This window comes from Aethalodelphis obliquidens, unplaced genomic scaffold, assembly GCF_003676395.1.
Source record: "Aethalodelphis obliquidens isolate GAN/ISIS:26980383/991018 unplaced genomic scaffold, ASM367639v1 scaffold38, whole genome shotgun sequence".
Classification (NCBI taxonomy): Eukaryota; Metazoa; Chordata; class Mammalia; order Artiodactyla; family Delphinidae; genus Aethalodelphis; species Aethalodelphis obliquidens.
Genome location: NW_020837982.1, coordinates 16,394,281 through 16,411,352, shown reverse-complemented (window position 1 = coordinate 16,411,352; position 17,072 = coordinate 16,394,281). Strand labels below are relative to the sequence as shown.

Genomic DNA, 17,072 nt, shown 5'->3' with positions numbered 1-17,072 from the left:
CGGGCTTCTCATTGCGGTGGCTTCTCTTGTTGAGGAGCACGGGCTGTAGGTGTGTGGGCTTCAGGAGTTGTGGCACGTGGGCTCAGTAGTTGTGGCTTGTGGGCTTAGTTGCTCCGCGGCATGTGGGATCTTCCCAGATCAGGGATTGAACCCGTGTCCCCTGCATTGGCAGGCAGATGCTTAACCACTGAGCCACCAGGGAAGTCCCACCACTGTATGACTCTTAACATCTTTAAAGTGTCCTGTTTGTGTCTTTGTTTCTCTCCTCCTTTAGATTGTCAGGATCTCCCTGCAGCACTTAAAATGAGTCATCTTTATTGTGGATGATGAATAATTGATGACGTTAGACTGCCAATAAATACCAGGACCTTCTCAATGGTCTAATCTTAATGGAACTTTAAGATTAGATTTCAGAGGTGTCCCACATCATATAAGACTTTAGGTCATGGAGCTCAATTAATTGTCTAGCTATCTCAGCTGCTGGGGTGGCTTCTGATTAATACTCCACAACACATCTCACCTGATAGCTCCAGTCTGGGTTGCTTTTCCCTTGAGTTTTATTTATCGCAGGGAGAAAGAGAAGCATCCAACTGTCCCTGTAGAAGTGGCTGCCATTCCCCTTAGGTGGGCTAAATACACTTAGCTTTCCCAGAACTATTAATAAGTGAGCATCTGAATTTCAATCTATTTTCTGGGAAGGATTTCAATAGAGCATCTATCTGATTAATGCTCTTCCTTTCAGGCCAGTGAAGCATCATTAGCCCCATTTTATGGAGAGATACAACAGACCTGGCGTGATTTGGGGATTTGTCCCAAATCATCACTATTAAGTACCAGGGAGGGAAGCTAGTCCCTCCTTCTCCAAACGCTCATTCATTCATTCAACAAACATGCACTAGGAGTACACCGTAGGCCAAGCTTGATGGCTGGTGCTGAGGATAGAAAGGAGAATACACGAGAAGGAATATAGCTATTTGATGTAGGGGGAAGACCATGGGCTTTGAGGTCAGACAGACCTAGGGTAGACTCCAGCTCTATGACCTCCTGGCTAATGTGACCTTGGTCAAGTTACTTAACCTGTAAGCCTCTGTAAAAGGGGAATCATATTTTCAACCTTATGATGAGGGTCATAAATGATGTGTATGAAGCTGGCACAGAGCAAGTGCTTCAAAAATGGTTCCCGTGACTAAGGCTGGAAAATCATTGTCTCTGCCCTCGCAGGGACATAGTCTAATGGGGGAGACAATATGTGAAAACATATGACGGTGACATAATGGCTCTGATGGAAACAAAAGGAAAGAGAGGCTGTGGGAGTCCATTGTTTTCTACTTGATCCGAAGGACACACACAGAAATGCGACCCTGGGCATGTCATTTAGCCTCTAGGACACAGCTCCTCACTTGCTAAATAAGTGAGCTAGAATATGATATCTGAACTTGATAGAGTCTGTGTACCTTGGCTCTCTGGGAATACTCTCAACGAGGTGTGCGCTGCAATTTCATGTCATGAAAAAGTCATTCAATGAAAAAAGCCGATGGTGATTCACACCCCTATAAATAACCTAGTAACATAAGCAAAACATAACAGTGACAACGGATACTACCTTCCTGTGGTTGTAAATGATAAAATTCTCAATGAACACATCACACACTCAATTAAGTTGCCAATAAACACTCCACAAAGCACTTTTCTGTAAATATTAGTGTTATATTCTGTGCATGAAGGCCATTTGGATCCCATACCCAGTTACAGGTTATAGTTTCCAAAACTACTGATTCTCAACACAGCACTCAAGGAAAAGAATACCATTGATATTGATGGTACAAATTGGAATAAAATGTCCCAAATCTGTTTCTGAGTAATTTCCAAGAACAACGATAAAGAATACATTGCAAGAACTTACATTGTTCTAAAATTTAGACCGAAAATGTTTGTAATCGCCTCTCCCAACTTTGACAACGTGAAATATTTCCAATTTCCCTGTATAAATAGCCATAAAAATGGAATTATGGGATTAAAAAAATTTAGAAGGCACAGAGAGATTAGAGACAGTTGGCTGTAAAGGCAATATTTTCCATTTCATTTTCCTAAACATTCCTTCTCAGCCCAACACACTCATATCCCCATATATTGCTCTCACCTCTCTTACTTTTTTCCTCCTCTTCCTTTATTTTCCCACCAGCCGCCCTTTAACACACCCTCTCCACCGTCACCCCCCAATGCCTAGACAGGATACATACAAGGGCAACTGTCATCAAATCACAACTGAGTTAGAATCTTTTATTGAAGACACAGATAAGTCAGTTATGTACGCATGGCTTTGGAGAAAAAATGGCTTGTCCATCTCTAGTTAACTGCTGCCATTCTCCAAAGCCACATGGACACAACTGATTTATCTGTGTCTTCAATAAAAGAATGGCATCCACTATGTCACAGGGAGAAGCACAAATGGGTATGGCCAGGTTAGGGTGTGGGGTAAGGTCAGCCTGTCTTCCCAGCCAGGCTGAAACGCGGGGGCTTGTCAGCCTCCCGAGCCTTAGAATGGGCCACCAAGGTCTGCGCAGCTGAGAGAGCTCCGATTTAGGCGCCGCAGGGGAGGCGGGGGACCCTTCACCCCTTCACCCTCTCCACCTCTCTGTCTCCCCCGGAGCTGTGGTTACTACGCGCGAGAGCGTCCATGGCAACGGTCGCCTGCCCGCAGGGTTTCCCTCCTCTCTCCGGCTCCCGCCGCCCGCCTCTCCCTCCACCGGCCAATCGGCTTCCGGGGAGCCAGCAGCGGCGGTCGTTGAGTGGTCCTCGGGCGCTGACGTCACAGAAGGGCGAGGCTGGGCGGGGCGGGGTCGGGCGGGGCCGCTAGTCCGCGCTCCAGCGGGTTGTAGTTTGTGGGGCTGCGACCCCTTCCCGCCCACGCCCGCTTCCCCGCCCCTCGCCCGGCACCGCCGACAGGTGAGTGGTCCCTCGGGCACCTCCTGCCTGCTGCTGGGACGACCCCGACAGAGTCCCCGCCCCTATTAGGACTCCAACGTCTGGCCTCAGAATTCGGGGTGAGGTCGTGGAAACCCTGGCTCCGCCTCCATCTTCACTTCGCTACCCTCACCCCTGCAAATGAAAACCGTAAAACCCACAGGTACACTTACCCAGTCTCCCAAGCCTTCTTAATGTACGTTTCTGTTGCTTTTCGCGGATTGAGAAGTTACTTATAAGTGCAGAACCAGGAAAGGTGTGTCAGAACCCCAGACCCTAGGTCGTATAATACCTTACACCTGTTGGCAGTGCTGTGTTTGTCCCTGTGGTTCTTGTGTGCCTCAACCCTCTACCTTGTTCTCCCGGCTTACTTAGCCCGGTCTTCCAAATGCAGCCAAGGGGAGGGCTGGACAACCAGTCACCTGGCCGTTCAAAGAGTTGCTGAAATTCAGGTCACAGCAGTTGTTCCCTTACTGTCCGTGGCCTTTTCTGTTCAGCTCTGGCTGTGAAGCACTCACTTGTATTTTGACAGTTTGCACAAAGTAACGGTATGTTTTCTCCCTAGATGCTTATGGTGGCGTAGCTGAATAAACATTTTAGAAATGAGTAGAATTACTCGTTTGATTATTGTGAAAAAAGCAAACAGACTCATAGGCCAAGTGTATTGAGGTGTATGATAAAATATTCAACTGTTTTCGTTTTAAAATATTTCACAAAGGGTTCAAGCATGCAGGTACCCACCCCTTGTTTAAAAACAAAACAAAACAAAAAAACTTACAGACACAGAAGAGGCCTCCTATGTACCCCTTGGGAATCGCATGCCTTTTTCTCCTTCCCCACCTACCAGAATTTAGTGTTTACTTATACTCTGCATATTTTTATACTTTTGCTACTTAGGTATTTATCCAGAAACCAATATATAGTCTCATTTTAAACGTTTATATAATACTACCATTCTCTACATGCTCTAGGTCATTGCTTTTAACTGTTGTGTGATAATTCTTGCATGGATTTATCATAAGTTACGCATGCATACTCCTGTCGATGGACTTTTACGCTTTTCCCTTTTAAAAATCACCAGAAACATATTCTTGTACATTCTAATTGTATAATTTCTGAGTCATAGGGAATGTGCTTTTTCAACTTTAGTAGATACTGCCCCATAGCTCTCCAACGTGTAGTAATTTATACTTTCACCATCAATGAAGAGAGTTCCTTATCAAACTTTTTTAAAAGAAACAGATTGTTCAACTTTTCCTGCATTCTTATTTAATATATGCATAGAGAGAAATTACTTAAACGCTGAAATCTGACATACTTTCTCCTAAGTCTGGTACTTATTAATGTGTCAGGGGCAGTGTTTTATTTCTGCTTCAATTTGAAACTGTGAGGAATTAAATACATATGATCAAAGGAACAGGGGTTTTGTGTGATTCTTTCAAGCCTGTGCTGGCCACTGATCTGAGGCAATGTGTGAAAAAAGTCATGGAAACTTTCTGTCCTTGTCATGCCTTCTGCAGACTATGAGCTATAGGTTTTTATACCTTGAAATATTTATGATCTTAAAGTCTTGCGTAAATGTGCTAATAAAATATATTTCTCCAGCTTGAGGCTACCTTTTGGGTTTGAAATGGAGCTTTCCAGTACTTACAATCTCTGTGTGATTAATTATGTTTTTAGCATGTTAATATTTATAGAAGACTATTGTAGCATTTTTCCAGTATGTAAATAACTATCGACCCCAACTTCAATGAATACAGTCAAATACTGTATTTGACTTCGTAGCAGGTCTGATTTCTTAAAATGCTTTTTTGGTCATGACTAAAAGCATAATAAAAAAACAATTGCATGATTTAGGGGATGAATTTTTCCACAGCTATTTTCAGTCATCTTCCCAAAGAATTTGTTTAGTTTACTTGCAAATGTGAGATATTTATAGCATCAGTTAAGGATCATAGTGTGTGCTCATTGCCTCTTTAGGAAGAGGCTGAGTTAGAATTTAGAGAATAATTTAAACATTGTGAAAGGCACCTCACGCAAGTAAGCGATAGGCTTTTAAAAGCTATACTATTTCTTCCTTAAAACTTTGGTAGAATTTATCAGTGAACCCATCTGGACCTGATGTTTTCTTTGAAGAAAGATTTTAAACTATAGATTCAATTTCTTTAATTCCTATACAGCTGTTCAGGTTACCTTTTTCTTCTTAGGCAGTTTTGTTTGTATCTTTAAAGAATTTTGTCCATTTCCTCTCTGTTGTCAAATTCCTTGGCATAGGTTGTTAGTAATCATACGTTATTAACTTTCTAACATTTGCAGGGGCTTTAGTAGTATTCCCTCTTTCACTTCTGATAGTAGTCATTTGTCTTCTCTTTTTTAAATCTTGATCAGTCTTGCAAGAGGTTTATCAATTTTATTGTTAAGATTTCATTGCTTTTCAAAAATTTGTTCATTTTCTACTTCATTGACTTTTTATTATTTCCTTCTTTCTACTTTGGGTTTACTTTGCTTTTTTTTTTTTTTCCTAGCCATTAAGATGAAAGTATATATCATTGATTTTAGCTCATTCTTATTTTCTTATATAAGCGTTTAAAGCTATAAACCTCATTCTAAACACTCTTAGCTGAATTTCACAATTTTGATACGTTCTGTTTTTTATTCTCATTCAGTTCAAGATATTTTCTAATTTCCTGTGTTATTTCTTCATTGACCCATAGGATGTTTAGAAGTGTGTTGTTTAGCTTCCTAGTATTTGAGGATTTTCCGAACACCTTTCTATTATTGATTTCTAATTTAACTCTGATGTGGTCAGAGAGGATACTCTGTAGAGCTTTAGTTTATGTAGATTACAGCTACTGATATTTATTATATCAGAAATTAAAATAGAGAAATTAAAAATATTAACTCTTAAAAGTAACCATAACAACCTATTATATAGTAACATAAACAATACTTTTCATTAAAAAACTATGTTTTCTGAAACAAATTTAGTTAGAAGAGTGGCACTGTTTCACATTTTTGGTAAAGTTTTAAAATTTTTGTTAGTCGGTGGGTTCTCATATCTACTTCTGCATTCAGTCTGTTGTGATATCGCATATCATGTCACCTCTGGAAACCTCTATTGTACATTTCTGAGAGAACGAGAGTGAAAAAGGCCAATCACATCTGGGTGTTTACTATAAAAATAACCTTGACCTTGTCACTCCAGAGAAGGTCTTAGGCAAGCCCATGGTTTTGGGTCACATTTTGAGAACTGCTGCTCTACGGTTTACAGTATGCATTTTTGACTTACTGTAGTATATGCTTAAATAACATTATTCCATTTTAGTCATAAGGCCTTTACAATAGTACTTTTCCATTTCTGCTCTCCCATCATTGGTGCTGTTATTACCATATAACTTACTTTTGTTTTTATTATAAACCTCCCAATGAATTTTTATTATTTTTACTTTAAGCAGCCATCTTTTAAAGAAATTTAAAAGTTAGAAAAGTTTTTTTTTTTTTGCTATTAGCACACATACTTACCATTTCTGAGACTTCATTTCTTTGTGTAGCTCCAAGTTTCCATCTGGTATAATGTCCTTTTGCCTGAAGAATTTCCTTTCACAGCCCTTTTAGTGCAGTTCTGCTGCAGCTGAATTCTCTTGGCTTTTGCTTTTATATATATATATATATATATATATATATAAAAAAACCTTTTATTTCACCTTCATCTTTGAAGGATATTTTCACTGGAAATAGAATTCTAGGATTACACTTTCTTCCAGCCCTTTAAAGATGTTGTTTGATTGTCTTCTGGCTTGCATAGTTTCTGACAAGAATTCTTCACTGATTCTTATCTTTGTTCCTTTCTATCTATTGTGTCTTTTTTCCTCTGATTTTAATTTTTTCTCTTTATTGTGAACTTTCATCCATTTTATTATGATGAGCCTTGAGGTAGTGGTGTGTGCACACACACATGGATGTGTGCTTATCCTCCTGGAGTGTGTGGAGCTTCTTAGACATAGGGGTTTGTACTTTTCATCAAATGTGGGAAATTTGCAGCCATTGTTTCTTCAGATATTTTGTCTCCCTCTCGTCTTAACGTGACACCCCAAGTGCTTGATGTTAGACCACTTGATATTATACCGTAAGTTACTGAGGCTCTTTTCATTTTTTGTTTCCAGTGAATTAAAAAGTCTGTGCTTTGGTTTGGTTAGATTCGAGCTCACTAATCTTTGCTTCTCTGGTGTCTAATCTGCAGTTACTCCAATCTAGTGAAATTGTGCAAGGATATATTATATGTTTTATCCCTAAAGATTCATTTTGTTCTTTTTTAAGTCTTCCACATCTCTCTTCATTATGTTCTTGTTTTCCTTTAAATGCTTGTGCGTGGTTTTCTAGTGCCGTCACATCTCCGCCATTTGTATACCTCTTTCTATTGACTGATTTTTCTCCTAATTACGGGCCACACGTTTCTACTTCTTGGCATGTCTGGAAGTTTTTGATTGGATGCTGGACACTGTGGTGCTCTATATTTGAGCTCCTGACGTTGGCAGGCACTTACTTGTGGATTAGTTTGAGCTTTTTGAGGCCTGTATTCAAGCTTTCCCAGAGTCTTTAGTACCTTCGTTCTAAAGATAGGTCGGCCCCATTCTAATGCGTGACCTCTCTGGGCTTTCCATCAAATGCTCTAGGTGACCACTAACAACTCTCCACTCTGACTGGTCTGGGTTCAAAATGTCTCTGGGCCCTCTGTGAGCTCTAGGAATTGTGCAGCTAACAACACTGCCATCATTATTTGCCAAGGTTTGTGGAACATTCCTTGATGTATGTATAACCTATTACTCAGCAAAGACCCAAGTGGACCCCTACATAGATTTATGGAGCGCTTTGTCTGCATAACTCATTTTACTCCAGAATCCCACGTCCCAACTTCCAGGTGTCTCAGCCTCCCCAGATTCTGGCCTCCTCCTCAACTCACAGATGCTGCCAGGCTCTGTTTGGTTTCCATCCATTTTCCCCATAGTCTGGAAATTGCCTCCAGGTGGTCAGAGGGCTCACCTTATTTGTTTCTCTTCTCTCACAGATCAGAGTCCTGTGCAGCCTGAAAACAGTTGTTTCAGATATTTTGTCTAGATTTTTAGGTGAGAGAGGCTAAGTCTAGTTTTTATTACTCTATCCTGGTTGAAGGCAGAAATCTATTTTGAGTTAAATATTTCTTAGGCCATGAGATTCTCAATTTTCTTGGCCAATAATGACCAAAAGAAAAAAAAAGAAAAAAAGACATTGCCAGGCTGTTGTCTTTTATTGGGTCTTCCTAAATGACTTAGAAGGGGGCCTACTGGAGCTGGAACATGGAATATTGGAATATGGAATGGCAATGGAATATTGTCTCTCATGTGAAACTTACTGCCATATATGAGGAGCTCTACATCTGGGAATTTTTTAAACAACTGACTTTATGCTTCAGATTCCAGATTCTAAATTATATCCCATCTCTAATTAAAAATTATCACTGGATGCTTTTACAAACCATATTGATTTTCTCAAGTCATATGTCTCCTCTGGCTTGTGGACCCCTGCATTTCACACATGTGTTAAACCTGAACACTCGTGGTTTGATATTTGACAGACATGGATTGAGCTGCCTCAAGATTTCAGCATCATAGGTGTCGAGTAAATACATGTGGGAATTCTACACCTGGAATTCCGTGATTGAAGGACCAAGTGTGACATTAGCTTTTAGATTCATTGTTGTCAGGAATTAAGAAAAGCCAAGCAAGAGTGGTCCAATCCCACTCGAAGCTTCTTGCTCAAAGAAAACTGATGGGATTATTTCTAGATGTGACTTGGGGAAGGGGTTGAAACTAAAAGTAGCCAGGAGGACCCTCGTGGCTCAAGTTACTTGGAATTTGCTTTTTCAAAAAGCAATGTTTTAAGTTTCAGACTTAGGTGTGGAATGGCAAGTGGTTATTAAGGCTTTCGTTTTTACCATCGTACTCTAAGCTTGGCCCATATAAAGTGTTTGGGGGCTGAGGGAGGGAAGAATAAGGAAAACATCAGGGAGCTAGGGTCAGGTGGGATACCACCAGTGGCAGTGGGTAGCTGTTTCATCACATGGAGTCCGAGTGGATTTTAATTCGGCCACAATTCTACAAATAGATTATTTTGTGGTTTGGGTACCAATGGCGTCAAAACAGCTATTTAAAGAATCATTGAATGTGTTTTTTTTTTTTTTTTTGCGGTACCCGGGCCTCTCACTGCTGTGGCCTCCCCCGTTGTGGAGCACAGGCTCCGGACGCGCAGGCTCAGTGGCCATGGCTCACGGGCCCAGCCGCTCCGCGGCACGTGGGATCTTCCCGGACCGGGACACGAACCCGTGTCCCCTGCATCGGCAGGCGGACTCTGAATGTGTTTTTGTTTGTTTGTTTTTTCTGAGTAGGAGCCTACAGAATTGGATCTGATATTATTTTTCCTTTTCAGTAAATGCGTCTATAGACATTAACCCCCAAACAGAATGACGTTCAGATGCTGAAAAGTATGTCATAGTCTATGGCATCCTTGGCTTTCTGGACTAACAATGACCCCAAATTCTGGACAATAGAATATTTTCAGCTGGTAAAAAAGGATAAAGTGGCTCTCTATGTTTTAACAGGGGGAGAGGTCCAAAATACATATATTTTCAAAAATGCATGTTCTGGAATGATACATATAATGATTAAGATAATTCAATTTTTGTATTAAAAAAACTCTGTGCATATGTATATAGGGAGATGTATATAGATTTAAAAATAATATATATGTTGGTATATGAAAAGGAAAAATCTGGAAAGATACAACTAGTAATGAATTATTCACAGTGTCTACTTCTGAGGAGTTTATTTTGAAGGGGGGAGAGTGGATATTTATCTTTTACTTTGTATACACCTCTGAGCTAGTAATTTTAAAAGCTAACATTTATTGAGCACTAACTATGTGCCCAGAACTGTGCTGAGTATTCCAAATACTTAGCATCATCTTACTTAATGCTCAGGGGCTGCCATAGCATGTCTGTCTATACCGGAGTTGCTTAGAGGTGGGAAGTTGCCAGGAAAAGGGGATCTAGGTACTTCCTTGAGTTACGTTGGCTTACCTGCCACACCGGTGTTACTCTGATCGTGTGTTTATTTAGGAAGACTGGGGGGTGGGGGGTGGGCGCCGCTCAGCAACCCCTTGCGGCTAATACTGCTTATAACAAACCAAAGTAGCAATTACTATTATTATTCCCAACTTAGAGATGAGGGCAGAGAGCTTAAGTCATTTGCACCAGGTCTCACAGCTAGTAAATAGCAGAGCCAAGATCTGAATCCCAATCTGTTAGAAAGCATAGTTCAGGCTCTTCATTTGAATCTGTTATGAGACGGTGTTACTTCTCATGATTTAAAAAATATTTCAAAACTTCAAAGTGCCAATCTACAAAAATGTAATTTGAATACAATCCAGAGACAGAGATGAAAAATAAATGCAGAATATGTTATCACAAGTAAAGGTGGTTATCCAATTAAAACAAATATCTAATGTGTTAGACAGCACTGCTGCTTATAGTAAGTCAGATGGACCCTTTTATCTGTGAGTTTTCACCGAAGGTTATTTATGTGACTGTCTATTTTTGCTTCCCCCCCTTTCCCCCCCCTTTTAAGCAGGAGAGATTTACAAATAGTGCTTGAGCATCATGGAGCTTCTAGGTTCTACTTTGGCGGCACCTTATGCCCACCCTAGACCAACACCAGCCAACTTCCTACCAGCCATCAGTGCCATGGCCTCAAGCTATAGGAACTGCTTCCCGCAATGCAATCTGACCCACAGTCTGAGCCTGCCTTGGAGACCAAGCACGTACTACAAAGCAGCCTCCAACGCGCCAGCCTTGGACCCGTGCTGCACCAGATCTCAGAGGGTGTCCGAGAGCACCACGCTTCCCTGTGTTTCCAACAGAACCACACTCTTCACCAGATATACCCCAGATGATTGGTACAGGTCCAACTTAGCCAACTTTCAAGAATCCAACACCTCCCGACACAATTCAGAGAGACTAAGGGTAGATACATCTCGCTTGATTCAAGACAAATATCAACAAACGAGAAAAACCCAGGCAGACTCCACCCACAATCTGGGAGAACGAGTCAACGACATAGGATTTTGGAAATCTGAAATCATTCATGAGTTGGATGCAATGATTGGAGAGACAAATGAACTCACCGATGTTAAGAAAAAACTGGAGAGGGCTTTGATGGAGACAGAAGCCCCTCTTCAGGTAACTATAAGACCTTATTAAAAGGACAGTGCATTTTTATGATTATAACCCTGTCGTTGAAATTTTGAGGTTATTTATCTATTGAATTATATTTCGCTTCCCCTGTAGAAGCCAAGCCCTTGTCAATAAATCTGTACCGGGTTTCAGTGACGATAAAACCATTGCCATTTTTCTCACATTATACCGAACAACCATTTAAGTAGAAAGAATTCTGGAATCCCCTGGCGGTCCAGCGGTTAGGACTCAGTGCTTTCACTGCTGAGGACGCAGGTTCAATCCCTGGTTGGGGAACTAAGATCCCGCAAGCCCAGTGGTACGGCCAAGAAAGAAAAAAAAGTAGAGAGAATTCTGCATGCAAAGCAAAGGAGGCTAATTAAAGCGACGCTCTTAAGACGCACAGTATTTTATGGTGAAAATGCCATCTTCCCATCTCTTAAATAGGCTGCTTGGTTACTGCTGTCCCTGGATTCACATAAACGTTGTTTGAGAGGAAAAAAACTGTTCTTTTAGTCTGTGTCATGAAATGCCTTCTGCATGTATGTTATGATTCCACTTCAGGCACGGTGAAATCATCAGATTAGAGCTTCTTGGGAATGGAATGAGTTTGGTTAAATAGAGAAATGGGATAGAAGTTAAGCCAGTTTTGGTCCTAGAGGCAGCCTTTCAGTTGGTTGCTGGCCTCTGACCAGGCTTCTGAATGGAGATCAAATTACCTTTAATCCTCTGAGTGTGCGATGGGCCCCCTGACCCCATTCTATCCACCACTGTTGGAAGAAGACGTTCTGTATGTGAAGATGTCCAAATGATGCAGATTATTTTAGAAGTTGTGTATATGTGAATGGGCAAAGCGAACACTCTTTTTCTCCATGTTTGTGTGAGATTAGAGAATCGAAGAGCTAGAAGTCTAGTTGTTTGGGGGGTTTGCTGGAGACCCCTGCACACCGTAGCTTCTTACTGCACCCCTCCTCCCCACTAAACACGAGTGCACACAAATACACACGACCACAGAAATCCTGAGAAAGGTCGACAGGACACTAATGATATTCTTTTAAAAGAACTCACCATGGGATCAGAAGCCCTTCCATACTTTCTCTGAGCTCTGGATCATTTTGAGGATTCCTGGTCTATTCTACAATACATCCCATCCCACCCCACCCACCACTTACTTTAATGAACACTTAAAATGACAGCCACTTACCTTTTACTTAATTTCCAGAGGAGATTCAGTTTCTTCCCTTGACACTCCTTTCAGTGATGACTGCTTTCAATGAGATGGGCATAATTTAAATACTTTTCTGCAGTTTTTGTCCAGATATCTTGTGTGTTTAAACATTTACAATCAACACGGTATCAGAAGATCCCAATTAAAATGAGAATTAGTCCCATGAACAGATACAGCTCAAAAGAGGAAATACTGATGATCAACTGTATATAAGACAAAAATATTAAAACTCAATAACAAAAAATGCAAACTAAGTCAATGAAGTAACCGTCTTTGGCTTACCAAATTTGCAAAAATGAAAACCGATAATGTGTAGGGTTGGCAAAAGTGCAGAAGACGGACACTTCAGATATTGCTAGTAGACTATGGATGAGTAGAAACTTCCTGGAAAGCAATTTCGTAATACACATTAAAATAATCAGAGTTCCCTTCAACCCCTTAATTCATCTTCTAGTCAGTGTACATTAGACTATTAAAAAATTAGAGATTCACTCCAAGATTTTGTTCAATGACATCATATCCAGATTACAGTGTACATACTATTATATTTTATGCTTTTTAAACATTTAACATTATAGTCATCCCATGTCATGAAATACTTACTCTTTGAAAAAAGTATTTTAACATTTACATAATGTTATTTCATGCATAATTTAGTTGTCGGCTATCTAAGCTGCTTTCCATTGGAGTCATTAATGTACTTTGTCTCATAGACTATTTCAAGTCTACTATTTAACATCAATCCTAAAAAGAATAAAATTATGAGGGCACTGTAACTTCTGTTTAAAACAAACAAAACTGATAGGAGTATGGATAACTCATTTTTGACTTCTCTCTACTTTTTCTCTTTAATGGATAAAGCATATTATTATTATTATTATTATTATTTGTGGTACGCGGGCCTCTCACTGCTGTGGCCTCTCCCGTTGCGGAGCACAGGCTCCGGGCGCGCAGGCTCAGCGGCCATGGCTCACGGGCCCGGCCGCTCCGCGGCATGTGGGATCCTCCCGGACCGGAGCACGAACCCGTGTCCCCTGCATCGGCAGGCGGACGCTCAACCACTGCGCCACCAGGGGAGCCCCGCATATTACTTTTATAATTAGGAAAACAATAAATGGTACTTTAACAGTAATCACCTGGATTTTCGGCCACACAAATATTTTGAGGTCTTTAAGTAATCATTTGTTTCTTCTTCACTCTTCTCAGTAGAAAACATTTGGAAATAAGATCTTGAAGACTATGATTTGGGTTATTGAACTGTTTCTCTAGAAGGAATTGATGTCACATAGTTTTCTCAGATGCTGATTTGTGGGGATTAAGTAGATGCCATCTGCTTCAGTTTGTCAACTTTCCAAATTAGGAATTTTTTTCAAACTCTTTACCTTTTCACTAGCAGCAGGGATTCACTTCGTTGTCACACTGAGTTTCTTGTTTGATTTCCAGGAAAATGCCTTGAAAAGTTGGTATTGGGAGCATCTATTGCCTTGTTTTAGAAACAGGTTATTAGAAGTGCTAGTCACTGATTTTAGTCAGGTTGTATTAGTGTTTTTCATTATTTGTGTATCTGTAGGTAGCCCGGGAATGTCTGTTTCATCGAGAGAAGAGAATGGGAATCGATCTAGTTCATGATGAAGTGGAAAAAGAGTTGCTGACGGTAAATATGGGGCAAACCCTTCAATAACAAGAAACCTCATTGCAAATGTGCGTTTAATGTATAGAAACAAAAAATGATGTTATGTAAAGACACAGTAAGGAGTTATAGTATCAGATATTTATGGTATTTAGAAAAGATACATTTTATTTTATTTTTTATTGAAGTATAGTTGATTTACAATGTTGTGTTAGTTTCTGGTGTACAGCAAAGTGATTCAGTTATACATATATATATGTATATTCTTTTCCATTATGGTTTATTACAAGATACTGAATATAGTTTCCTGTGCTATACAGTAGGACTTTGTTGTTTATGTTATTTTTTAGAAAAGATATATTTTTGGGGGGTTATGAAAGTAATAGATATTTATTGAGAGAATTTGAAAAATGCAGTAAAGATAAAAATCACCTAAGTTCAATTAGACAGAAATGACTATTAATGTTAGAGTATTTCAGTCTTTTTAATAATCATACTTAGGTAGATACCACCCAACTTAAAGACACACAGACATATCTTCCAGGTTAGAATTATAGTGTATCTATGCGTTTGAATAGTGCTTTTTTTGTTGGATAAATGCCCAATGATGTTTATTCTTAAATGTAGACGTGGAAAGGCAGTGTTGTGTTTTTTTAGAAGACAATGTTTTAGAGCACTTTTAGGTTCACAGCCAAATTGAGGGGAAGGTCCAGAGGTTTCTTCCCATGTGGCCCCTGCCTCCACACATGCATCGTATTGATAACTGTATGCATTTCTGATTATTTCCTCAGGATACATTTCCAAAACTGTAATCCACGCATCAAAGGGTATATGCATTTGGACAGCTTTTGATCAGCCATCCGGGAGCTTACCTCCTAGGCTCTCTCCCACAAGATCTCTGCCATTGCTTAAGATTTCAGCCCTTAGGTACCTGGGACCCTTCCCAGTCTCTCTTTTTTTTTTAGCCTGGATACTCTATTAAGCATTCGTTCTGCTTCCCCAAGTGCCAGACATATGTACGTTGGTAACTCATTTTTTGGTTCACATTCATAAAGCTTAAAAGTGAACTTTTCTTTGACCCTGATGCCTTCTGCCTTCCCCTTCCTATTGATGGTACTGTTACTGGTTCTATGACTCCATCCCAAGAGGGTTCTGCTCTGAGACAGTATTGAATAGAACCTGATACCAGCATGCAAAGAATGTCTGGGTGGATTCTCACCACCAGTAGCAAGAAACGCCTTCCCCGTCTGGGATTTCCGCCTCTAAATGGCTTGTAGGACCCCAGCCCCCTCACAACCAGCCGGGTGATGGGTCAACTTCAAGTGATTCAGGAGCAAACACTGAGAGTGCACATCTTTAAGGAAACACCGCTGCTTCCCAAACTCAGGGATGAGTGAGAATTTGAGAATGTCGTCATCAAAACACACTGTCTATAGAAATGGGGTGCTTGCTCCTATAGATGACATTTGCCATTATCCAGATTCCATTTGGACTTATAGTTTGATTTTTAAAGTGTGATTTCAGTAGCCTATTCTACCTGTTAAGAGTGTGATAGTTTACCCACTTACCCCAAACTTAAAAAGGCTCAGTTAAGCCTTTAAGTTTGTATGTATCTGTGGATACATAGAACCACAGGAAGCAGGGTCTGGGTTTAACAGTGAGGTCCCAGAAATGATCGTATATCCACAGTTCAGGGTATAGCCGAGAGTTAGCACACATCCATGTGTGTGGTCAGAACTTGGAGTTCTTGTGACCTGGCCAGTATTCCTCAGCCAAGAAGAGGGTGGAGGCCACGTCGCACATGAGGATTAAGTTCTAGATCATACTTTATGATCCATGTCGCATTATAAGTCCTACCCTTTAGTGAGAGCTTCCATCTGCAAGGCACATAATTATCTACCCCACAACCTAGAAAGGCAGGTGTTATTACCCTTTGTTTATAACTCGCCTTTGCTCCCAGCATTTGCAAAGGCAGCATTGGACCTGGGCTATCTGATGCCAGAGCACGTCTTTAACCACTATTCCACCCAAGACGCAGGGGGGTGAGGCAACGGGGGGGGGGGGGGCTCGAGGTGAGGGCACGCCAAAGGCTGTGAAGCCTCTATTCTGCCTCCGCGCTCCGCCACCACATCCCAAGACCACAGCTCCCAAGAGGAGAACCGTAAGGGATGCTTTGCAAAGGTTTCGCCTGCTCAGATAGTAGGATTAATTCAAGGTTCTTCAAATGCTTGGATGTGATTCCTTGTTCTCTTTCCATCTCAAGCCACAGTGTATTCATTTTGGCCACTGAGACTCTGAGAAACTCAGAGGAGTCACTGCCACCCTTTTATTCTTGGGGTCTATTTTTCCTCCCCAAGTTCAGGATCCAGAAGGGGTGGCATCACTTGCCAGGCTCCTAGTGTGTGGTTCTTGGGTTTTCTGCCATGACCTTCACTTCCCTGGGTGTCAGGTGGCAGCTGTCGGTCTGATGACATCTGGGCTCTTCTCACACTTCTGCCCTCTGTCTGTACCCACCACCTTCCGGCAAACTTTCTTCTCACGGGCGGTTGAGGGAATAAGGCCCTTGCCCTGCAGTCACTTCATGGAGGCGTTTCCAGACCAGCCCCATGTGTGAGTGCAGACTAGTAGGTAAGTTAGCGTTGGGGACAGTTACAAAAGTCTTTGGTTTCAGGCATTCCCTGTTCCAAGGAAGCCTTCTGCTTCCAACCACGATGTTCACCATATGACATTATTTAAATTCAAGTATAAAAAGTAGTGTTGAAGGGATTTTTTATAGCAAGAGTCTCATTAAACGTAATTTTTTCCACTGAAAGTTCCAGGAATTCCCTCTGTGTGAATAGTGTACACATAGCATAAAAGCTCACTGGGATTTTGGGTTTTAAGTGATATTTTCTAAGCAGTATTCCATGTATCCTTTGCCAACACCTCCATGAAATGGCTACACACACACACACACACACACACACACACACACACACACACACACA

At 41.0% G+C, this 17,072-nt stretch overlaps 1 protein-coding gene across 3 annotated transcripts in view; it reads left to right on the top strand.

Annotated features, from left to right (window-relative positions):
* The first annotated feature begins 2,882 nt into the window (after positions 1-2,882).
* The window catches only part of TEKT3 (tektin 3), a 33,804-nt gene continuing 19,614 nt past the window's right edge, over positions 2,883-17,072 (top strand). Inside the window, exons 1-3 of one of the 3 annotated variants that reach the window (XM_027130280.1) lie at positions 2,883-2,950; positions 10,623-11,233; positions 14,026-14,109. In XM_027130280.1, the coding sequence (XP_026986081.1) occupies positions 10,655-11,233; positions 14,026-14,109 (663 nt within the window). In that variant the 5' untranslated portion in view covers positions 2,883-2,950; positions 10,623-10,654. Of the gene's footprint in view, positions 2,951-10,594; positions 11,234-14,025; positions 14,110-17,072 lie in introns of those variants that run through there. The other 2 variants (XM_027130283.1, XM_027130281.1) reach the window with 2 other exon arrangements.